This window comes from Aquarana catesbeiana, linkage group LG10, assembly GCF_042186555.1.
Source record: "Aquarana catesbeiana isolate 2022-GZ linkage group LG10, ASM4218655v1, whole genome shotgun sequence".
Lineage (NCBI taxonomy): Eukaryota > Metazoa > Chordata > Amphibia > Anura > Ranidae > Aquarana > Aquarana catesbeiana.
This window is the reverse complement of record NC_133333.1, coordinates 78,328,205-78,353,861: the sequence shown is the minus strand read 5'-3', so window position 1 is coordinate 78,353,861 and position 25,657 is coordinate 78,328,205. Positions and strand designations below refer to the sequence as shown.

At 43.4% G+C, this 25,657-nt stretch overlaps 1 protein-coding gene across 1 annotated transcript in view; it reads right to left on the bottom strand.

Annotated features, from left to right (window-relative positions):
• The window catches only part of CNOT3 (CCR4-NOT transcription complex subunit 3), a gene marked incomplete in the record, with an annotated part of 468,179 nt that overhangs the window by 211,290 nt on the left and 231,232 nt on the right, over window positions 1-25,657 (bottom strand). The window contains 2 exon segments of the mRNA XM_073602305.1: window positions 9,415-9,474; window positions 15,031-15,164. Coding sequence (XP_073458406.1) covers window positions 9,415-9,474; window positions 15,031-15,164 — 194 coding nt within the window.

The window sequence follows — 25,657 nt, the reverse complement described above, 5'->3', positions numbered from 1 at the left end:
AGGCCATTTTTGGCCAATATGTTTCAGCGACCGAAATTTCGGTGCATCCCTACTGCGAACGCTAACAGTTTTTTTTGTTAGCGTTTGAATCAGTTGCTGATAGTCAGGAGCTCTTTTTCCTGTGAGTTTCACTAGTGTACCAGTAAATTTAGAGACCAAAATGTAAAATCGAAGGTACAGTAGTGATGAGGCCTACACATTTCTGTGCATGACAGATAGTGAAGAGGAAGTCAACCCATCTGTCAGATTCAGGCTCAGAATACGATCCTGTAGACAGCAGCGGCACCCTGACAGATAGCTCGGACGACAGTTGTGTCCCTGCCAAGGTCAGGCGTACCCAACCGCGTTCTGCTGTTGGTGAGGTGCAGGAACCGCAGGGCTCTCATATGGAGCAGAGAGCCAGTACTAGTGCCGCTCATCCTTCTGGTGAACTGGCAAGCACCAGCGACACCCTGGTCATGGTCAAACCAACACTGTAGTATCAAGTGGTGACGTGGCGAGTCCTATAAGTGCAGTTCAAGCTGGTGAAGTGGCTAGCACAACTAGTGTCCCGCAGCCACCAAGAAATAGACAAACACAGGCCCGTCGAGCCCATAGTGCCCTTCCTGCTGCATTTGCCAATCCGAATTGGGAGCCCACCACTTCTGCAGCACCCGTACTTCCCCCATTCACTGGCCAATCCTGAATTCAGGTGGAAACAGTTGATTTTACGTCTTTTTTTTTTGCTGTTTTTCACAGAAGATCTCTATAGATCTATTGTGGACCAAAACAATGTGTATGCTGGTCAATTCATCGCCGCTAATCCCCATTTGACCCTTGCCAGAGAATGGAAACCTATTACAGTTTCCGAATTTAAGACCTTTCTGGGCCTATCCCTCCTCATGAGCATAACTAGAGTGAGTTGCGGTCATGTTGGTCCACTGACCCAATTCACCATATGCCCGTGTTCTCTGCCTCCATGGCCAGGGCACGATACGAGCAGATCTTGCGGTTCATGCACTTCAATGATAATGAACTCTGTCGTCCTCGGGGTGACCCTGGATACGAGTGGCTCTACAAAATTTGGCCCCTCATAAACCACTTCAACCAACAGTTTGCAGCCTTGTTTACTCCCGATCAAGTTGTCTGCATTGATGAGTCCCTGATTACGTTTTCTGGCCGCTTGTCTTTTAAATAGTATCTTCCTAGAAAGCGTGCCAGACATGGGGTCAAGATATATAAGCTCTGTGACAGGGCCACAGGCTATATATATATATATATATATATATATAGTTTTATGGTTTACGAGGGAAGAGATAGTCACGTAGAGCCAGAGAACTGCCCAAACTATATAGGGATTGCTGGTAAGATTGTGTGGGACTTGGTGTCACCCTTATTCGGAAAAGAGTACCACTTGTATGTGGACAATTATTACACGAGCGTGCCACTTTTTAGTCACTTGTTTGATCATGGAATTGGCGCATGTGGCACCGTGCGATTTAATCACCGGGGCTTACCCCAGCGGCTTGTAGATTCCCCTGTTGGGGAGAGGGCCTGCTTGAAATGTAATAATTTGCTCGCTGTGAAGTGGAGGGATAATCTGAATGTTTTCGTTCTGTCCTCCCTTCACGCAGACACGAAGGTCAAAATTCCTACAGCGACTGGTGTTGTAGAGAAACCCCTCTGTGTCCACGAATATAACCTTAATATGGGAAGGGTTGACCTCAACGACCAGTTGTTGGTGCCGTACCTAGTTGCCTGTAAGGCCAGATGCTGGTACAAAAAAGTGTCTGTATACTTATTTCAATTGGCTATGCTGAATGCTTATGGGCTATACAAAGCTTCAGGACAAACTGGATCCTTCCAGGAAGAGATCATCACAGTCCTTCTGTTTCCAGATGGTGCTGTGGCCCAAGTTCCCAATCCAAATGCAGTAAGCCGGCTGCATGAGAGGCATTTTCAGTATGTCCTCCCTGGTAACCCTACCCAATGAGCCACCCAAAGAAAATGTTGCGTTTGCAGAAAGCGTGGATATAGGCGTGACGCCCGCTATTATTGTCCCTCCTGTCCTGACCATCCTGGTCTTTACATTGGTGAAGGTTTTGAAAGATACCATACACTAGCTGAGTATTAGCGTAGGGGTACAGCACTGCACAGACTAGGGCACACTTTCACAGGGTCTCCAAAGATGCCATCGCATTTTGAGAGACCCGAACCTGCAACCGAACCGTTACAATTACAAATAAAAGCGTAAAAAAAAAAAAAATAGTTGTTTTATTGTTTTCTCCCTCTCTATTCTCTCTATTGTTCTGCTCTTTTTACTTTATTCTTCAATGCAATATTTTATTGTTACTATGTTTTACCATGTTTGCTTTTCAGGTATGCAATTCTTTTATACTCTACTGTTTACATTGTTTTATTGTTAACCACTTTTTTGTTTTCAGGTACGCCATTCAGCTGCAGCACCGATTTATCTTGAGAGCAACAGCATTTGCTCCCACGATACGTAAATCAGCGACTCGAGCGCTGTAGAAGGTGATTTCACCATCACAGTTAAAAAAAAATAAATAAAAAAGACCATGTATGCCGAAGCATGGGGGCAGGGTTGGAGGGGCGATTTGCCCCTAACATTAGGGGCGGATTGCCCCCATGCTTCTGCATATATTTTTTAGGCACAGATGGTGTTAAAAAATGTTTTATTTTTACTATTTTTTATTGTATTTGCTTTGCAGGTATGGTATGTCTTACTCTTATGTTACTTTGTTTTATTGTTAACCATCATTTGCTTAGCAGGTACGCCATTCAGCTGCAGCACTGATTTATTTATCTTGACAGAAACAGCGTTTGCTCCCACAATATGTAAATCAGCCACTCCAGCGCTGTAGGAGGTGATTTCACCATTAAAAAAAAAAAAAAGTGCATTGGAGCCGTTCTGGCCCATCATTAGAAGTGGGTGGTTGGAGGGCGGTATTCGAATGGTGGGCATACCCACCGATCAATCTTTTTTTCATGCAGCCCACGGGCTGCATGAAAAAAAGAACATAACAACTGTATGCCCAACAAGGACCAGCAACATACTGGTATGTTGCTGGACTTTGAGTGGTTATATCAGAATGATGCTTGCAGGTGTAGGTATCATCTTGGTATCATTCTTTTCAGCAAGTGGACGGCTTTCATGTAAAAGCAATCCTAGCGGCTAATTGGCCTCTAGACTGCTTTCACAAGCAGTGGGAGGGAACGCCCCCCCCCCCCCCCCTCCATCGTCTTCCATGGTTTTCTCAGGCTCACCTGTCCCAACAGGGAACCCGAGAATGCAGACGGTGGTTCCGCCAGCTGACCATAGAGCTGATCAGAGACCAGAACGGCTCCAAACATCTCTATGGCCTAAGAAACCGGAAGCTACGAGCATTTCATGGCTTAGGTTTTGCCGGATATAAACAGCGCCATTGGGAAATTGGCAAAGCATTTTATCATACCGATCTTGGTGTGGTCAGATGCTTTGAAGGAAGAGGAGAGATCTAGGGTCTAATAGAGAACACTATTGCTATCATAGGGGATATTTACATTCCCTGAGATAACAATAAAAATGATTAAAAAAAAAAAAAAAAAAAAACACAGTTTAAAAATAAAGAAGCAAAATAAATAAATAATAATAAAAAAAAAGCACCCTTGTCCCCCCCCCCCATGCTCATGTGCAAGGGCGAATGCAAGCGTCAGTCTGGTGTCATATGTAAACCGCAATTTCACCATGCATGTGAGGTATCACCGCGAAGGTCAGATTGAGGACAGTAATTTTAGCAGTAGACCTCCTCTGTAAATCTAAAATGGTAACCTGTAAAGGCTTTTAAAAATGTATGTAGTTTGTCGCCACTGCACGTTTGTGCGCAATTTTAAAGCATGTCGTGTTTGGTATCCATGTACTCGGCATAAGATCATCTTTTTTATTTCTTCAAACATTTGGGCAATATAGTGTGTTTTAGTGCATTAAAATTAAAAAAGTGTTTTTTTCCAAAAAAATTGCGTTTGAAAAATCGCTGCGCAAACACCGTGAAAAAAAAGAATTGCAACACCCACCATTTTAATCTATAGGGCCTTTGCTTTAAAAAAATATATAATGTTTGGGGCGTTCAAAGTAATTTTCTTGCAAAATTTTTTTTTTCATGTAAACAAAAAGTGTCAGAAAGGGCTTTATCTTCAAGTGGTTGGAAGAGTGGGTGATGTGTGACATAAGCTTCTAAATGCCAGGACAGTTCAACCCCCCCCCCCCCCCCCCCCCAAATGACCCCTTTTTGGAAAGTAGCCATCCCAAGCTATTTGCTGATAAGCATGTTGAGCCCATGAAATATTTCATATTTTGCCACAAGTTTCGGGAAAATTACACTTTTTTTTTTGCACAAAGTTGTCACTAAATGATATATTGCTCAAACACGCCATCCACATATGTGTAATTACACCCCAAATTACATTTTGCTGCTTCTCCTGAGTACGGTAATACCACGTGAGACTTTTTGGGAGCCTAGCCGTGTACAGGACCCCCGAAAATCAATCACCGCCTTCAGGCTTTCTAAGGGTGTAAAATGGCAATTTCACTTCCTCACTACCCATCACAGTTTCGGAGGACCTGAAATGTCAAGATAGCACACAAAACACCCACAAATGACCCCATTTTCAAAGAAGACACTTCAAGCTTTTTGCTGAGAGGCATGTGTCCATGCAAAATTTGGTATTTTGCCACAAGTTTCAGGAAAATTAAAGCTTTAATTTTTTTTTTTTTTTTTTTTTTTTTACACAAAGTTGTCACTAAATGATATATTGTTTAAACATGGCATGGTTGTATGTGAAATTACACCCCTAAATGCATTCTGCTGCTTCTCCTGTTTACGGGGATATCGCATGTGAGACTTTTTGGGAGCCTAGCCGTGTACAGGACACCAAGAACCAAGCACCGCCTTCAGGCTTTCTAAAGGCGTAACATTGTGATTTTACTCCTCACTACCCATCACAGTTACGGAGGCCCTGAAATGTCCAGATAGCACAAAACCCCCCCAAATGACCCCATTTTGGAAAGTAGACACCCCAAGGTATTTGCCAAGAGGCATGGTGAGTATTTTGCAGATCTCATTTATTTTTGAAAATGAAGTAAAGAAAATTTTATTTTTTTTTATTTTTTCAATTTTCAAAACTTGACAAAAAGCGAGATCTGCAAAATACTCAACATGACTCTCAGCAAATAGCTTGGGGTGTCTACTTTCCAAAATAGGGTCATTTGGGGGGGGGGGGGTGTTGTGCTATCTGGGCATTTCATGGCCTCCGAAACAGTGATAGGCAGTGAGGAGTGAAATAAAAAATGTACGCCCTTAGGCGGTGATTGGTTTTTGGGGTCCTGTATGCGGTTAGACTGCCAAAAAGTCTCACACATGTGGTATCCCGGTACTCAGCAGAAGCAGCAGAATGTATTTTGGGATGTAATTTCACATATGCCCATGGCATGTTTGAGCAATAGATCATTTAGTGACAACTTTGTGTAATTTTGTTTTTATTTTTTTTCATTTTTCAATCACTTGTGACAAAAAACTAAAATATTCAATGGGCTCAACATGCCTCCCAGCAATTTCCTTGGGGTGTCTACTTTCCAAAATGGGGTCATTTGGGGGGGGGGGGGGTTACTGGCCTGCCATTTTAGCACCTCAAGGAATGAGATAGGCAGTCAAAGTAGAAGCTGCATAAATTCAAGAAAATGTACCCTAGTTTGTAGACGCAACTTTTGCGCAAACCAATAAATATACACTTGACGTTTTTTTTACCAATGACATGTGGCTAAATTTTGGCCTAAATGTATGACTAAAAAAGTAGAAAATCTTATTTTCTTTTTTCAAAATCTTCGGACTTTTTCCATTTATATCGCAAAAAATTAAAAATCGCAGAGGCAATTAAATACCATCAAAAGAAAGCTCTATTTGTGGGGAAAACAGCATTGCATGACCGCGCAATTACCAGTTAAAGCAGCACCAAATTGTAAAAAGTGCTCTGGTCATTGAGCAGCCAAATTCTCCGGGGCTGAAGTGGTTAACGCCTCCCATTCAAGTCTTTGGTAACGCTTCGCAAATGCTCTGGCAGGCAGTTACGGGGCGTTAAGATTAGTTAATTTACTGTACTGAAATAGGCATTTGTAGAGTAGTTTCAACACGCCTTAATGCTCACCAAACGCTTCAAAACTGCCCATAGGTGTTTGGGGAGCATTTTTAGGGCTCACTGACACAAGCCTAAGGCACATACTAAAGCTATAGGAGAAATTTAGGCCACTGTGAACAAGCCCTAAGAGCATCTGAAGGAAATGGGGCCTGCATGTTCTGAACCTGAAAAAGACAACTGATGTACATTCACAAGCAATATGCAATGAAACATGTAGCAGAACTCCATGCTGTAAGCAATGTGTCGATATGCCACTGCAGGAATGTTGAGGGCTGTCACAAAAAAATACCTACTTTTCCTGTAATTGAAAAAACTTGCACCCATTGGTTTACCAGAGATTTCAGGAATTCAGATATTATACATGAATAAAACAGCAGCTGACTTTAAAAAAAATTCCAGAAGATAAGTCTTGATCCAGCAGAGCTGGAGAGGGAATTCTATTACCTTAACACTAAATTAAAAAAAGAATGTCTTGTAGGTGACCATTTAATCCATGGTATGGCTCTAGAGAGCTGTATCCTTTAACCACTTCAGCCCCGGAAGGATTTACCCCCTTAATGACCAGGCCATTTTTTGCGATACGGACCAGTGACATTTAAACCGTGAACAGTGCTATAAAATTGCACTGATTACTGTATAAATGACACTGCTAGGGAAGGGGTTAACACTAGGGGGCAATCAAAGGGTTAAGTGCGTCCTAGGGAGGAGCTTCTAATGGGGGGGGTGGGGGGGGGGTGGACTGACTGGGAGTACAGAGAGATCGATGTTCCTGTTTTATAAACCATGAAGACTGAGACAGAAGTACAGTTAAAGGGGTTGTAAACCTACGTGTTTTTTCACCTTAGTGCGTCCTATGCATTAAGGTGAAAAATAAACACCTGTCAGTTACCGGCCCCCCCGTTTTACTTACCTGAGCCCTCGAACTTCACTCACGGGGACACGCTGTCTCTCTGCCCGGGGTTCTCGGCTCTTGATTGGATAGATTGATAACAGTGCAGCCATTCGCTCCCGCTGCTGTCAATCAAATCCAATGACGCAAGCGCCGGCGGTCGGGGAAGAGTCCTGCATTCGACGGCTATGGACCCCAAATGCTGGACTCGGGAGCGCGCCCACAAGGTAATCCCCCAGGAGAGTGCTTCTCTCAGGGGGTTATCTGATGCAAGGAGGAGCCGCGAGAGCCGTTGGGGGACCCCAGAAGAGCAGGTTCGGGGCCACTCTGTGCAAAATAAGCTGCACAGTGGAGAAAAATATAACATGTTTGTTATATAAAAAAAAAGGCCTTAATCACTTTAAATCACACTTGTTTAATAAAAAAAAAAAAAGGAAAACCGAGTAAACAGTCAATAACATAGCCAGAGTTCAGGAACCGGAACGGATAGTCAGACAAGCCAAAACGTCAGGGAGCCAGAAGGAATGTAAGCCAAGCAAGTCTAACAGGAACACAGGAAAGCGTCTCTAGAGATGTGATCAAGGCGAAAGGCAGAGATCATCTGGACTGGATGGCTTAAGTAGGCAGGACCGACGAGCACGATCAACAGGTGAGTCACCGTGGAGAGATAGGAGCTGGCAATTAGCCAATAGCTGAGCGGCCAGTTCAGAGAAGGAAGGGCAGAAAAGGGATCTGCTTTGTTTACACTGGCCGCCGACCACGAGCATCTGCGCTGCGCCCACTGAATCTATTACACGAAGCCCCGTACTGGTACGGCGATTCGCACAATAGAGCCGCCTTGCAGCAGTATAACTGCGGCTTTAGCTCGGCAAGTGGTTAAATTGGCTGTAAACCTGAAAAAAGTTTTTTTAATGAAGACCTCAACCTGGTACAGTAGAGGATGTCAAGTCATCTGAGTCCAGTCTTGCCACAAAGAGTAATACAGCTCTGAGCAATCCTCTTGTCTTTTTTTAGTAAGATAAAAAAATGACACATAAGTTTGTGCCTGCTGTCACTGACATCTCATTTCTTTATCTCATGAACGAGCAGAGTGTGTGTTACAATTACAGCTTCACAACCCTCCTTTCTTCTCCAGCTCTCCCAGGATTGGCTGCTCCACACCTCAGCATGATTAGGCATGCTGGAGTCATGTGGTGCCGTTCCTAAGTTTTGACTGGATGTTATTCATCATTAAGGATGAGCTCCGGCGTGTTTGCATGCTGCACTTGCTGAGCCCGCCAGGAAGTCGGCACGGCGCAGCGCTAATCGCAAGCAGTAAGACATTTCCCGATGTGCGGCTGCAGAGATCGGGAAATGTCTCACTGCCTGGCGGGCTCGGCATGTGCAGCATGCGAACATGCCGGAGCTCATCCTTATTCATCATGGGGCATGATCAGTGTGACTGAGTAGGAGAGTGTAGAGGTGGGCGGGGAGTCCTGTGACATCACAAGCTCTGGCAAAGAGACCCACTGATTCCATAGTTTTGTGGGACTCTCACTGCTGAAGGGGTTGACATTTGCACGGTAGAGATACATGCAGGAGGCTATATATACATATACACACACACACACATATACACATACACACACATTAAATACTGTGCCATTAGTTTATACTGGGTGAGTGGTGGGTTTACATCCAGGTTTATTGGACAAAGTTTTGGTTTTTACATACACTTTAAAAAGAGGCAGACCAGACATACAAATACAGCAACCAAGTTCTAGCAAAAATAGTATGCTGCTGAAGCAATGCCCAGTACAAGTACTCTGTCTCTAGATGTAAAAGGTGCACTTTTTATATCAGAACAATGCTACTTGTTAAATAGTCCTAGTTATATTCATACACAGCAACGAGCTGCTCTACCACAACCTCCCACAAGGTTTAAGCTGGCCATACACAATGTGAATGGCTGATGGATAGAGGAATTGGCAAAGATTTGTCTATTACTAGAATCTATAAGTGTATGGCCAGCTTTAGTCAGAAAAAAAAAAAAAATTTGGTTGAAGTTGCACAGTAAATACTAAAACCTGAGGAAATTCCAAAAAAAAAAAAAAAAAAAAAAAAAAAAAAGGGGCTATATTAACTGTAGGGCCATTAGAAAATATTCAAAATCGATGGGGTAAGGGCACCTATTGACACAGCCAGGAGCCAGGAGACACTAGTATTACACTATGTGGCAAACTTTTAACAAAAATTAATAAGTTGGGACACAAAATGGCAATGTGCCAAGTACAGTACACAAACACTGTGCATAAAATGAGAAAAGGAAGGTGAAATGATAATGCCTAAAACAAGGAAATAATATAGCAGCTCACCTGACTAACTTCACTGTCTGTAGACCTGCCACGAATCTTCTTGTCATCTTCAGAGTTTTCCTGTGAAATTAGGCAACATTAAAGCTCATCTCCAGGCAAAGCTCATCTGACCCTACCACCCACCTTTCAGCCATTAACCAGTTATTAAAAATAAAATACCTTCTGTAGCCTCTTTTATACTCCCTTAAAACAAAACTAAAGCTACAAATACTCAACTTGGCACCAACGGCTGCGTGATCCCTTGCCTGCATCTTCTCCCGGGCTTCTTCAAGGTTGCGGCTCTTCAGCTGATTTGATTGACTGATGCAGGAAAATGAGACGCATTCATCCACAGGCACTATGCCTAGAATGTACCATGAGCTGCACATGCGCAGCTAAGTGTACATTGCAAAGAACAGGCCAGTAAGTTTTTGTTTTGCAGAAGAGACATGTTCTTCTATGATAAATGGCCTGCCTACTAGAAGTTTGTTGTTTTCTACCTTTGGTTATGCTTAAAGTCTGGCATCCTTCTCCAGTGCCATTTCAAGTGCCATAGGACAGGACTGAGACTTTTGTATGCTGGGAGGACCGTGCCTCTGGAAAACCACTAGCTTACCAAAGTGATGCTTGGTTTTCAGCTTTTATTCAAAAAGAGCATTTCAAATGTCTAAGTATGGTATGTTTTAAAGCATTTCTCCAAGGAGAGCTTAAAGGGTTAGTCCACCTCTAAAACCCTTCTTTATTATCTAAAGAGATGTGCAGAATCAGAAACAGTTGTACCTTTCATAGGCTTTAGAATAGATCCTGCAAAGCCCCTAGTTCCGGTTTTCAGGAATGCAAATGCCACACAAACATTCCCCATATCTTTACTTCTCACACGGTACGTATAAGACTCTCTTCTGTCTTCCTGTTTCCCCATGATTAACAGTGGCTGTTCTCTCCCTTTCCCTGCGCGCAACTCTGTAAGCTCTGTCCCACTCCCAGAGCAGTGGAACGAGCACTCCCAGAGCAGCTGATTACAGTACAGCCCCAGCCGTGCCCATCCAGTGCTTATTAGTGATGCCAGTCAGTGCTACCTTTCAGTGCCGCCCATCAGTGCGGCATATTAGTGCCACCTCAGTGTCCACAAGTGCCACCTCATCAGTGCAGCCCATCAGCGCACATCAGTGGAGAAAAATGATAGATTTACAAAATTTACTGACAGTAAGAAAAACTTTTTTTTCAGCATTTTTTTAGTAACCAAAAGAAAGAAAGCTCTATTTGTGTGAAAAAAATGATAAAAATGTAATTTGGGTACAGTGCTGCATGACCACGCAATTGTCATTCAAAGTGTGAGAGCACTGAAAGCTGGCCCGGACAGGAAGGGAGGAAAAGTGCCCAGTAGACAAGTGGTTAATGGCATCCCAGTATTAGTCCGTAGGGTTTAATATTGAGTGGGCCCACCATTTGCAGATATAGCAGCTTCAACTCTTCTGGAAAGGCTGTCCACAAGGTTTAGGTGTCTGTCTATAGGAATGTTTGACCATTCTTCCAGAAGCGCATTTGTGAGGTCAAGCACGAATGTTGGACAAGAAGGCCTGGTTTGCAGTCTCTGCTCTAATTAAGGACTCTGTGCAGACCATTCAGGTCAGGACTCTTTGCAGGCCAGTCAAGTGACTCCTGCCAAAACACGCTCATCCATGTCTTTATGGACATTGCTTTTTGCACTGGTGGAGGGGGGATTATGGTGTGGGGTTGTTTTTCAGGGGTTGGGCTTGGCCCCTTTGTTCCAGAGAAAGGGAACTCTTAAGGTGTATGTATGCATACCAAGACATTTTGGACAACTTCATGCTCCCAACTTTGTGGCCCCTTCCCGTTCCAACATTAAAGCAAGGTCCATAAAGACATGGCTGAGCGGGTTTGGGGTGGACGAACCTGACTGATTTCACTGGTCCTGACCTCAGCCCCGATAGAACATTTGTGGGATGAATTAGAGCGGAAACTGCGAGCCAGGCCTCCTCATCCAACATCAGTGCCTGACCTTCCAGAAGCGCATTTGTGAGGTCACGCACTGATGTGGACGAGAAGGCCTGGCTTGCAGTCTCCGCTCTAATTCATCCCAAAAGTGTTCTATCGGGTTGAGGTCAGGACTCTGTGCAGGCCAGTCAAGTTCCTCCACCCTAAACGCGCTCATCCATGTCTTTATGGACCTTGTTTGTGTGCTGGTGCGCAGCCATGTTACTACAGGAAGGGGCCATCCCCAAACTGTTCCCACAAATTTGGGAGCATGAAATTGTCCAAAATGTCTTGGTAAGCTGACACCTTAAGAGCTGCCTTCACTGGAACCAAGGGGCCAAGCCCAACCCCTGAAAAACCCCACCCCCTTTTCAAAAGGGGCGTACTCATTTATGCTGAGCACTGTATATACAGGGCCTTAAAGTATTCATACCCCTTGAAATTTTCCACATTTTTGTGTTACAGCCAAAAATGTAAATGTATTTTATTGGGATTTTATGTGATAGACCAACACAAAAGTGGCACATAATTGTGAAGTGGAAGGAAAATGATAAATGGTTTGTCAATACTTTGTAGAACCACCTTTTGCTGAAATTACAGCTGCAAGTCTTTTTGGGTATGTCTCTATCAGCTTTGCACATCTAGAGAGTGATATTTTTGCCCATTCTTCTTTGCAAAATAGCTCAAGCTCTGTCAGATTGGATGGAGAGGATCTGAGAACAGCAATTTTCAAGTCTTGCCACAGATTTTCAATTGGATCTAATTAATTTCATTGTAGCTCTGGCTGTATGTTTAGGGTCATTGTCCTGCTGGAAGGTGAACCTCCGCCCCAGTCTCAAGTCTTTTGCAAACAGGTTTTCTTCTAAGATTGCCCCGTGTTTGGCTCCATCCATCTTCCAATCAACTGTGACCAGCTTCCCTGTCCCTGCTGAAGAAAAGCATCCCCACAACAAGATGCTGACACCACCATCTTTCACTTTGGGGATGTTGTGTTCAGGGTGATGTGCAGTGTTAGTTTTCCACCACACATAGTGTTTTGCTTCTAGGCCAAGTCTCATCTGACCACAGCACCTTCTTCCATGTTTGCTGTGTCCCCCACATGGCTTCTTGCAAACTGAAAATGGGACTTCTTATGGCTTTCTTCTTGCCATTCTTCCATAAAAGGCCAGATTTGTGGAGTGCACGACTAATAGTTGTCCTGTAGACAGATTCTCCCACCTGAGCTGTGGATCTCTGCAGCTCTTTCAGAGTTACCATGGGCCTCTTGGCTGCTTCTCTGATTAATGCTCTCCTTGCCCGGCCTGTAAGTTTAGGTGGACAGCCATGTCTTGGTAGGTTTGCAGTTGTGCCATACTCTTTCCATTTTTCGGATGATGGATTGAACAGTGTTCTGTGAGATGTTCAAAGCTTGGGATTTTTTTTTTTATATAACCAAAACCCTGCTATAAACTTCTCCACCACTTTATCCCTGACCTGTCTGGTGTGTTCCTTGGCCTTCATGATGCTGTTTGTTCACTAAGGTTCTCTATCAAACCTCTGAGGGATTCATAGAACATCTGTATTTATACAGAGATTAAATTACACACAGGTGGACTTTTTTTACTAGTTGACTTCTGAAAGCAATTGGTTCCACTAGATTTTAGTTAGGGGTATCAGAGAAAAGTGGGATTGTAGTTTATAGGCTAAGTAAACTACAATCCCAAAGGGCATTGCCAGAAGGAAGCAGAAAGGTCTGAAAGCATTTTTTTAAATGACACAGCAGAACCCAGAGGTAAGCATTTTTTAAATAAAAATGATTATGCACATTGAGACTGTCAATAATGTTAGGCTTGATTTATGAAGGAATTAGATTTTTAGTTATGAAGGTGAACTTACGCTTTAACCTCCCTCACATCCCTTCCACCCATTCACAAACAGTTCTAAAATGAAATTCCTTCTAAACTAGACTTGCTTAGCCTCACATGTCCTTAACTGGAGCCGCTTACTCTCCGACTCTGCAGTAAAGAAGAGAAGACATGACATATAACCAAAAATTAAAGTTTTACTGGCAGATCCCCCCCCCCCAAAAAAAAAAAAAAGTGGCTGCAGCACTGATCAAAGCAAAATTTTCCAACAAGCCCATTCAAGAACAGTCTTTCCTTAGCTCGACTGCTCTCAAATGGAAATGGCCACAGACAAATCAAACGATTAGGATTTTTTTTTCTAAGACTCAGTGAGTAGTTTTATAGTGCATAGGCATTCAACTTTAAAAAAGGCAAAAAATTAAGTTACCCCCAACACAATTAACATTTCTTTATTAACGGTGTGGTCTTGTCCCCAGTCCACGTATAAAAGTGACATTTATGGATGTGTTATGTCCACAACCATGTTCTATAATAAAAAATATTTTTTTTCCCAACATTTGAAAATCAATACATCACCAAAGGCAACCATTAAAAAACTGGAGTCTCCCGAAAGGAGTGGTGTTATTGTTCATTGTGCACTAGGGCAAAAGTTATTTTTGCCAGTAGTGTCCAATCACCTAAAGGAAGTCTGCATATAACCTAAGGTCTTTGAAGACAAGCTTTCTGTCCTGTATAGTATGGTTAAGATAAAAGGTTTTAGACTTCAAGTTGGACTTCAACTTGGAGCAATTATAACCTAAGGCAGACCTTAAAGTGGTAGTAAACACTTTTTTGCAATTTTTACCTAAAAGCTTACCTTTTAGGTAAAATGTGCAATGTTTAGGAGATATTGCAGCGAGCAGTAGCCAGGGACGTCCCTGGTGCATGCGCTCTGAAGGAATGGCATACCCATGCCGTTCCTTCAGAGCTCTTTGACGTGCCTGGGGCTAGCCAATCAGATGGCCGGAGGCTGCCAACCCAGGAGACTGGGTGAAGATAGAATCCCTGTCAGTGGTTACAGGGTGCCACTGAGATCCGTTCTACAGGTAAATCTGAAGGAATGTGCTGGTATGTGCTGCATACTAGCACATTATGGCTTAAACCTGCAGGGGGGGGAATCCCTTGTTTTTTCTTTTAGACCCCTTTCACACTGAGGTGTTTTTCAGGTGCTTTTGGGCTAAAAACAGCGTCTGAAAAACGCCTCCTCAGCAGTCCCAGTGTGAAGGCCAGAATGCTTTCACACTGGGGCGCTGCGCTGGCAGGACGTTAAAAAAAATCCTGCAAGCAGCATCTTTAGGGCAGTGAATGAGCAGTGTATACACCTTGCCTGCCCATTGAATTGAATAGGTACCACTGCCGAAGAGCCTGCAAAGTGCTTCGGCATGGGCGCATTTAACCCTTTGTCCGCTAGCGGGGGTTAAAAGCGGCTCGCTGGCGGCCAAATAGCGCTAATAAAATGACAGTAAAGCGCAGCTAAAACTAGCAGCGTTTTACCGTCAACGTACCCCCGCCCCAGTGTGTAAGCAGCCTTACTTTACTACGGCTTTAAGAACCATTGGATGCTTATTATGAACTGTGGCATCCATACTTGATAATGATATTGGACAAGCAGATATTAATTTTCCTATTTCAAATTCGTCTAACAGCATTCTACAACAGCCTTTTAGAAATATGTCTGCGTGGCATTACCAAGAAGCATGTACAAAAAGGTACACATCTTATATTTTACAAATAAAAATGGAATCTTTTAGAAACTTACTGTCGTGCAATTGGCAGGACTTGGTGGAATAGGAGAGCTTGATGTGGTGGAGGTGGGAGTACTACTAGACTGATTGAAGATCTCATCCTCCATATGACTATGACTTGGTGGGGAAGTAGCTGCCAGTGCTTGAGCTGAAAAAGAAAAGCAAATGCTGGATGAGAATTTGCTTTAAAAATCTTGGTGACATGACTAACATCATAAAAAGCTATGTTTTTTCATAATTTTGCTGCAAATGTATTTTAATGCAGCATTAAACCCAAATAGAAACATACTGCAACTTATCAATTCTTAGATGTCATGGCTGCATTGGTTTTCATTTTTAGACTTTTCTTCCTTTAACTTTTACCTGATGATCTGGCCAGTAAGTCTGACTGTTTTTCAACAGAACAAGCTGTTGTGAAGATGTACTAGTTAAGAGGTTGAGACAAGCCATTTAGCACTGAGAGGGGTGCTTACAATGATCAGCTTTTATTTCTATAAAACCTTTATCCCAAAAGTAAACTGTTGCTGCCTACAAAATGTTGGCTGGCTTTTGGCTTTAATATGCTTAGTGTATAAAAATTTGAGTGTATCTAACACTAAACACCCCCCCCTAGACTTTCAATGCTGTTGTCCAAAAGGTGTCTCTGTTGCACCATCATCCAGAGTGCAGGCACGCTAATAAATTAAGTGTGTTACTAGCCAAATCACCAAGTAAAAAACACAGAGAAGAGCCTAAAAAAAGAAAATTATTGCAGCTACCACATCTGCTGATCGGTAAGCTGCAAAATATTACATTTTTGATTTTGCGTTTAATACCACATTAAAATTTGTACATGTTATAACATATTGATGTGAAATAAAAAAAAAAGAGTAAGTGGAGTCATTAAAGTGATTAAAAAAGCAGGTGTTTTTTTTTTTTTATCTTAAAGCATTCTATGCATTAGGAAAAAAAGCCTTCTGTGTGCAGCAGCCCCCAACCCCCCCCCCCCCCCCCAGCCCCCCTAACACTTAATTGAGCCCCATCTAGATCCAGAGATGTTGTAGGATTGTCTCGGCTGCCCGGAACTCCCCTCTTTATTGGCTGAGACAGCAGCGCGGCGCCATTGGCTCCCGCTGCTGTCAAAGTCAGTCAGCCAACGAGGAGAGAAAGGGGGCAGGGTTCCTTGTCTAAATGGACATAGAGAGCTGTGACTCAGCTCGAGTGCCCCCCATAGCAAGCGGCTTGTTGTGGGGGGCACTCAACAGGAGGGAGGGGCCAGGAGCACCGAAGAGGGATTCGAGAAGAGGAGGATCCTGGCTGCTCTGTGCAAAACCACTACACAGAGCAGGTAAGTATAACATGTTTATTATTTTTAACTAAAAAAAAAAAAAAAATAATGAGACTTAACAATCTATCACAAGAAAATAGATTAGAAAGATCCAGCACAAACAGATCATAACGTAGTAATGTGTGTTGCCTTTAAATAATAATACAAATATTTAAAATGCACTCACAAGCAGAATATAGGAGGTGGGCATGATAAACTGAAAGCAGGCAGCCAATTGGTGTATAGTCCGCTCTGTGGCTTAGGGGTGCTGGATGACATTCAGCCAGGCTGGAAGGGTACAAGCTGCTGCACTAACACCACTGACCTGAAAAGTGGATCGGGATCCCTTATTGGCAAACTCTCACCTCTCTGTATCGATCCACACAACAAAGGTCAAATTACACTCCGACACTAGATGGACGCCTTTCCTTCTTAACCACTTGTGGACTGCCCCACGCACATACAGTGCCTTGCAAAAGTATTCACCCCCTTGGCTTTTTACCTATTTTGTTACATTACAGCCTTTAGTTCGATGTTTTTTTTTACTCTGAATTATATGTGATGGATCAGAACACAATAGTCTTTAGAATAATATATACATAAAACTATTTTTCAGAAATAAAAAACTGATAATTGGCATGTGCGTGCATGTATTCACCCCCCTTTGTTATGAAGCCCATAAAAAGCTCTGGTGCAACCAATTACCTTCAGAAGTCACATAATTAGTGAAATGATGTCCACCTGTGTGCAATCTAAGTGTCACGTGATCTGTCATTACATATACACACACACCTTTTTGAAAGGCCCCAGAGGCTGCAACATCTAAGCAGGAGGCACCACTAACCAAACACTGCCATGAAGACCAAGGAACTCTCCAAACAAGTAAGGGACAATGTTGTTGAGAAGTACAAGTCAGGGTTAGGTTATAAAAAAAGATCCAAATCTTTGATGATCCCTAGGAGCACCATCAAATCTATCATAACCAAATGGAAAGAACATGGCACAACAGCAAACCTTCCTAAAAGACGTCTGCACACCAAAACTCACGGACCGGGCAAGGAGGGCATTAATCAGAGAGGCAGCACAGAGACCTAAGGTAACCCTGGAGGAGCTGCAGAGTTCCACAGCAGAGACTGGAGTATCTGTACATAGGACGACAATAAGCCGTACGCTCCATAGAGTTGGGCTTTATGGCAGAGTGTCCAGAAGAAAGCCATTACTTTAAAAAAAAAACAAAACAAAATGGCACGTTTTGAGTTTGTAAAAAGGCATTAGGGAGACTCCCAAAATGTATGGAGGAAGGTGATCTGGTCTGATGAGACTAAAATTGAACTTTTTGGCCATCAAAGAAAACGCTATGTCTGGTGCAAACCCAACACATCACCCAAAGAACACCATTCCCACAGTGAAACATCGTGGTGGCAGCATCATGCTGTGGGTATGTTTTTCAGCAGTCGGGACTGGGAAGCTGGTCAGAGTTGAGGGAAAGATGGATGGTGCTAAAGACAGGGATATTCTTGAGAAAAACCTGTACCACTCTGTATGTGATTTGAGGCTAGGACAGAGGATCACCTTTCAGCAGGACAATGACCCCAAACACACTGCTAAATCAACACTTGAGTGGTTTAAGGGGAAACATGTAAATGTGTTGGAATGGCCTAGTCAAAGCCCAGAACTCAATCCAATAGAAAATCTGTGGTCAGACTTAAAGATGGCTGCGCAAACCATCCAACTTGAAGGAGCTGGAGCAGTTTTGCAAGGAAATGGAATGGGCAAAAATCCCAGTGGCAAGATGTGGCAAACTCATATAGACTTATCCAAAGCGACTTGGAGCTGTGATAGCTGCAAAAGGTGGCTCTACAAAGTATTGACTTTAGGGAGGTGAATAATTGATGCAAGTGCATAATTTTTAATAAAATCGCTGTTTTATGGATTCACACTATGGTGAGTTTCTTTCCATCCTTCCGTGACCTGGATCGTTGGTCCATCCACTGAGCTATGTTCTCCCGGCCTATCCTCGGCCTAATTTCAAGTGATTTGCTGCTGGTGCTGGTCTCATGTCCGGATATTGTTCTAGATTACAGGCTTGATCTTGCTTGCCCTCTGGTAAGCGTGCATTTTGTATGGTGGAGGTTCACTATCTATGGTGTTTTTTTCTGCACAGAAGGATCGATGTATTTACATTCACTTCACTGGATTTTTTATGTATACTTATTTCTTCACTGGACTGTTTTTTTGTTATTCCCTTTCATTTGGAGACTTATCACTTAATTTCTTAGTTGAGTTGTTGTAATACACTTTACTGGAGTATTTATATCAATTTCATAGCACAGCCTTTTGCTTTTTTCATATATTAGACACACACACACATACATATATATTTTAATCCCCTTTTTTTTTTATTTGTTAAATGATGGATGTGGACATCGGTAGATCCCAAGATGAACGTGTACTACTACGCTGGACGCCGTGATTGACATGGACACAAAAAGTGACGCAGAAGACTTAACTGGACGTTGTGATTGACATGGACTTTGCTGGATGCCACAACTGACATGAACTTCGGTGGATACCATAAGTGACGCTGATGACTAAGCTGGACACCGTGATTGGCACGGACCTATGCTGCGTACACATGGTCGGAATTTGCGTCAGAAAAAGTCCGATGGGAGCTTTTCATCGTAGATTCCGACCGTGTGTATGCCCCATCGGACTTTTTCCGTCGAAAATTCAGACGGACTTAGATAGAGAACATGTTCTATATTTTCGGAGTTTATTCCGACGACAAAACCGGCCGTGTGTACAGGGCATTACAGTATGTGGACGCAGTAAGTTGCTGTACCCCATGACTTATGTGGACAACCTCACTAGATGCAGTGAAATTAGTGGGCGACTATGCTGGGCGTGGATTTGCAGATGAACTCAGTTGATGGCTTGATTGCTGAAGATTAATTCGCTGGGAACTGCGATTTTTTTTTTTAACAAAAAATAAAACAAACACACTAGCATCAAAGGACTTTTTAAAAAAGGTGTTGTGTTTTAACTTTTAATTTAGCCTTGTTTCACTCTGAGGTAAAAAGGTAAACCGGGCTAATAAACTATTAAACTAAAAGAAATTAAAGAGCAGCAGCGGCTCAGCTGTAGGAAACATGCAAAAATATGAAAAAAGGGTAAAAATGAGCAGTTACAAAAATGAACAGAAACCAAAAACACCAAAATGCAAAAAATAGAATAAAAAAATTCCACAATTAAACACAATACAAATATTAAATAAGGATAATAGAAATGGTGCAATTGTGGGAAACACCAATTGTGGTATTAATGTAAATGCAAACCATGTAAAGATATAAAAAAATAAAAAAAAATAAAATAAAAATAAAAAAAATTATACATTGAAACAGAAAACTGTGAACTGCTCTTTGGGATGTATGAACCACTATTCAGAGTCCACTCAAATAATATAAAAAAAAAAATCAGAATTATGTGCAAAATGTGACGTGTCACTTTTCAAAGAGTGTGAATCACTTTCAGAGTCCTCACAAATGTCAATAGCACAATTGTGTGAATTGCTCTTCAAAATGGATAGATCACTTCTCAAAATCTTCTCAACGTGACAGTGACTCACAAACATTACAAACCCTCTACCACATAAATTTCATGCTTACCAGACAGTAAGTTGTATAGCGCTTACGGCTTAATAACCAAGCCTGGGCCTTTAATCACTGGTTGGAATCAGACAGCAACTCTCATCCAGGGGACACCTACGATGGGACCGAACAAATGGTAATGGACTTGAAGGTGAATCCTAGTAAGATCAATCTCAGTCACTGATTGTACTCAAAAGTCTGTTTCTCTTCTTGGGTCATCTTGAGTACCAACAGTGACTGGAATTGATCTCACTGGGATTCGCCTTCAAGTCCATTACCATCTGTCTGGCCCTATCGTAGGTGGCCCCTGGATGAGAGATGCTGTCCGATTCCCACCAGTGATTAAAGGCCCGGGTTAGGTTATTAGCCGCAAAAGCTATACAGCTTACTGTCTGGCAAGCGTGAAATTTATGGGGTGGAGGGATTGTTGTGTTTGAGTCACTGTCACAGAAAGATTTTGAGAAGTGATCTATCCATTTTGAAGAGCAATTCACACAATTGTGCTATTGACATTTGTGAGGAGAAAAGTGATTCACTCACTTTGAAGAGTGATACCAATGTCACATTTTGTAAATAAGTGTGAGTTTTTTTATCTGAGTGGACTCTGAATAGTGGTTCCTCCATCACAAACAGCAATTCACAGTTTTCTGTTTCAATTTATAATTTTTCCCACAATTGCACCATTTCTATTATCCTTATTTAATATTTGTATTTACATTTAATTGTGTCATTGTCACTAGAAAACTCTGAAAAGTGATTCACACACTTGGAAAAGCGAATTCACAGAATTCACTTTATTTTTATTTTATTTTTTGCAATTTGGTGTTTTGGTTTCTGTTCATTTTTGTAACTGCTCATACGATTATTAATGCGGTTCATTTTTACCCTTGTTTCACTCTATGTTGGTTTCTGGTGGGTACTTATTAAAGTGGGCTTCTAGATAAAGATAAGCCCCCAAACTGCAGACCACAACAACCACTGTGCCGAGGCTGTGTAGAAGAGGCCTTTGTCTTCATCAACATGGGGACAAGGTGCTTTCCCAGGAGGGGTTTGCTCCCCTGGGCAAAGCACCCTTTCATGTTGATGACACGTGCCCCGTTAAGATTCAGGATTGTGGGGGTGGAGGTGTACTCGACCACATCCTTTCCTGACTTGCCAGGCTACTTGTTCAGATAACGGACTGGTATGAATTTTGCAGTGAACCCAGGGTCGAAGTGGGCAGGGGGTCAAGGTAGCAAATACGTCAGCTAAGCTCCACCCACATCCTCCAGCTTCTGTGGCGGAAGGATACTAGATTTTAGTCTCAGCTCTCAAGACTATGAGGTGAGGATGAAACTATGTGTGACTCCTGAGGGAGCCGGGCAGTGGCCCATACAGAGAGGACAGCAGATGACACCCTCAGCCACGGATGGATGGGGGGGAGGTCACATCATATCATCGCAGGGGTTCATGCTGGGACTTGCAGTCCTTCACTTTTGGGGAATGTGACCTTCCCAAAAGTGAAGGCTTACAGGTCACAGCATGAACCCCTCGGAGCTGAGGATGTGACACCCTCCTGCTCCCCCAACTAGTGAAGGACTACCGGTCCCAGCATGAGCCGTTAAAGATCTAAGGGGTCACATCCCTAGATCTCAGGGGTTCATACTGGGACCTGTAGTCCTTCACTTTTGAAAGGTGAAAGACAAAGTCCCAGCATGAACCCCTCAGAGCTGAGGACATTCCCCCCCCCAATAGTGAAGGACTACTACTAAGTCCTAACATGAACTCCTGAGATCTAAGGGAGTGACACCCCAAAAAGTGAAGGACTACGAGTCTCAGCATGAAACCCTGAGATCTAAGGGGGTCATGCAGAGATGAGTCACATCCTCACCTCTGAGGGATTCATGCTGTGACGTGCAGTCCATCACTTTTGGGGGGGGGGGGGGGTCACATTCTTAGATCTCAGGGGTTCATATTGGGACTTGTAGTCTATCACTAGTTGGAGATTGGGGGGGGGGGGGCACATCCTCAGTTGAGGGGTGCATGCTGGGGCTTGTAGTCCCTCACTTTTGGTGGGGTCACATTCTTAAATCTCAGGAGTTCACGCTGGGACTTCACTAGTTTTGTGGAGGTTAGGTCCTCAGCTCTGTGGTGCTCATACAGGGACTTGTCTGCACTGCTTGCATTTTAGTTCCAGGAGGCCATTGTGGTACAAGTCCCCCAGAGGCCCAGGAAGGCCAAATTGTCCTCCCCCTACCTTTGTGATCATGGAAAACCTTGGACTGTTTTCTCTGATCCATCACTCTGCCACCACTGGCTCTACTCCCCACCACCTAGCATTGCCCTGCCCCCGGCTAGTACAATAATTAAACCCCTTTCACACTGGGGCCACCCTTGCGTTAGTGCTAAAGTGCCGCTCATTTCAGCGGCGCTTTAGCGCTGTCTAATCGGCGCTTTTTGGCCACAGAAGGGGTTAAAAATGCCTGTGTTGCAGCGCTTCCAATGCGCTTTTCAGGCGCTTCAGCAGCGCTGCCTATTCATTGCAATGGGCAGGGGGGTTTTGGGAGCGCTCCCAACCTCCCCAAAAATGCTGCTTGCAGGACTTTTTTCCAACATACACGGCCCCAGAGTGAAAGCACTCGGGCGGCATGGGAGGCAGTTTTCAGGTGCTATTTCTAGCGCTAAAATTCCATGAAAACTGCCTTAGTGTGAAATGGGTCTCATGCAGTATTTTGTAGGTACAAAGACTGTACACTGTGTACAATTTACTGCTTCCTGACTGCCCCACGCAGATATACTGCTGCAGGGTTGCCACTTTGCACTGGAACACATATCTTTTACGTGATCAGCGCTTCTGGACAGGGCATGTGCCTGCTGCCCTGGCTGTGCTGGGTTTTGTTACAGCACAAGAGCTCTCCACACTGGCAAGCGATCTTGCTGTTTTTTTTTTTTTATTGCCTGCAAAGCAGGGAGAAAACAACAAGATTGCTTAGTAAAAGCTGCACATATTACACACTGTTAGGCACACAGTTAACCCTTTGATTGCCCCTAGATGTTAACCCCTTCCCAGCCAGTGTCATTAGTACAGTGACAGTGCATAGTATTATCAGTCAGCATTGCTCTTAGTGTGAGTTAGTGTAGCCCCCCCATGCAGCGTCAGTTAGTGTCAGATTGTCCGTCACACTATCACAGTCCCACTATAAGTCTCTGATTGCTGCTATTACTAGTATAAAAAAAATTGCATTATATGTTCCATTGTTTGTAGTCACTATCATTTTCACAACAAATATACATTTATTGGGATTTTCTTTAACCAAAGACATGTAGCAGAATACATTTTGGCCTAAATTTATGAAGAAATTATGTGATAGGGTGGGGGATGGATGACACGCAATGACGAAGTGGCGGAAGCGGTGACACGCAATGACAGGGTGGGGATGGGTGACACGCAATGATGAGTCACAAAAAATTCTGTGGGAAGACATGGGTGACACAATGCTCTGGGGGTTGGAGGAGGGGACACAATGCTGAATGATGGGGATGGTTGAAAAATGGCATTGAATTTGAATAGAAATAAATGAAAAAAAATCTTAAAAAAAAAATTTGCCAGTTGGTATATATTAAAATCTAACTTAAAAAAAAACCCCAACATTTGAGAATTACTCTGTAGTGTTTGTGCTGTTTGTACCACTCTATAGGTCAGCCTGGAGCCAATGAATAGAAGAATCTGAATGACAGTGCCGCTGTTATCAGATAAGACAGGGGGCAGAGCAGAGGCTGTGCTACAGTCCAGAGCTCCAGATTCTCAATGCCATGGGAGGCGGAGCTACAGTCTACCCCATGGCTGGGACTCCTGTGCGTGCGAGCGCAGCCATGGGATGTAGTCCCAGTGGTGGGAACGTGCACGCACGGGTGCCCCCTTGAGAGCGGCGCTGCAGAAGGCTCACCCATCTGTGAGGAGAACCAGATGTGGGGAAAACGGACCACCAAAAAAACATTTTAAAATTAAAACTAAGGAAAATGTTTGTGTATCCATATTGCACTATAGTAAAGGAGCAGACTTTTTGAAAAAAACAGGAAGGTAAAAAGCAACGAAAGAGGAGTCTCCATCTGATGGCCAAGCCCAACTGTCACTCATTTTAGTAGCAAGCAGTAATAGTGAAAACAAAATCCAATGTAGGCAACCTGTCCAACTTACCCAGAGGGGCAGGAGCTGTGTCCTTCAAAATAACAAAAGGGATAAATGGAACAGTGAGAACACATACTTTTTTTTTATTTTAACTTTCATTAAAGTACAAAGCTTGATTCATAGATCATGAGATCACTGAAACATCCAAAAGTAGTACAAATTCAGAGGGTGCAGAACAACAATCAGAAATCAATGTGTAAAGTCCTCCCCTATAATATGGGTGATTATATGAGTGTAGGAGGGAAAAAAAAGAAAAAAAAAAAAAAAAAAAAAGTCTAGTTCTCAGGATCAGCTTATCCTTAAAAGAATGGGTAGCTTGCAGGAAAAAGCCACTACCTCCGACACCTCTGAAATGCCCACAAGGAAGGCTACTCTTTTGGACGAGGTATTTTTTTTTTTTACTTACCTGTAAAATTGCTTTTGTGGAGTACCGTACAGGACACAGGATCCTAAACTTAGCATGGATTATATGCAGCTGCCTTCAGATGAGTGGACAGGTGAAAAAAGCTGCAAAGACATCCTCTTTATAACCCCTCCCACTCCCCAGTTTTGTAGCAAGCAATAGCAAGACCATAAACAGTGGGACCCGTGCCCTGTACTGTACTTCCAGAATACGATTTTACAGGTTAGTAAATAAAAACTAATTTTCTCAATCGTACAGCGCAGGACACAGGATCCTAATATTAACCATGAGAAATCCAAAAGCAGTCCAACCGAAGTATAGGCAACATGGTAACAAATGCTAACATGCCCAATTAACAACGGGGCTAAGAAAATGACATCGAGGGCGTGGCCAAGATGGCGATCTGAGAGGAAGCAGGTTTTAGAGCTCTGCTGGAGATCCGTCTTATATCCTATCTCCTGGTGGTTTCTCTCACTACAAAGTGGATAGAACAACTCCGGATGCCATACAAAACAAGGCACAGGGGGAAGAAGCTTCGTTTTCCACCGGGCGAGGAGGTAACAACCCCGCAAGGGATTCCCCACGTGCAAGCCTCTCCTGGACGTGCAAGGAACATGGCGTCCCAAACGGACATGGAGGAGCAGTCGGATGTGCAGAGACTTGGCTTTCAGGAGGTGATGGCCGCAATAGCCACATGCCAAACTGCCCTGACTAACAAAATTGAGGCTGTACAACTTGATGTTAGCCTCATCCGACAGGACTTTGATAAACTCCACGCTCGGGTGTCGGAAGTGGAGCAACGTGTGGGGCTAACGGAGGATACAGTCACAGAGCACACAGCCTCGATCCGCACCTTACAAAAGTCAGAGCGCTGGAATATAAGGTCGACGACGCAGAGAATAGGAACAGGAGGAACAACCTCCGCCTCGTGGGTATGCCGGAGGGTGCGGAGGGAAAGAACCCCACGATCTTTGTAGAAGAGATCCTTAGAGAACTACTGCCGGCGGCGCAGTTCTCGCCATTTTTTACGGTGGAGCGTGCTCACAGGATCCCTCCAGTTCCGGGACCTCCAGGATCTAACCCCCGCACTTTGATCTTTCGGGTTCTTAATTTTAGG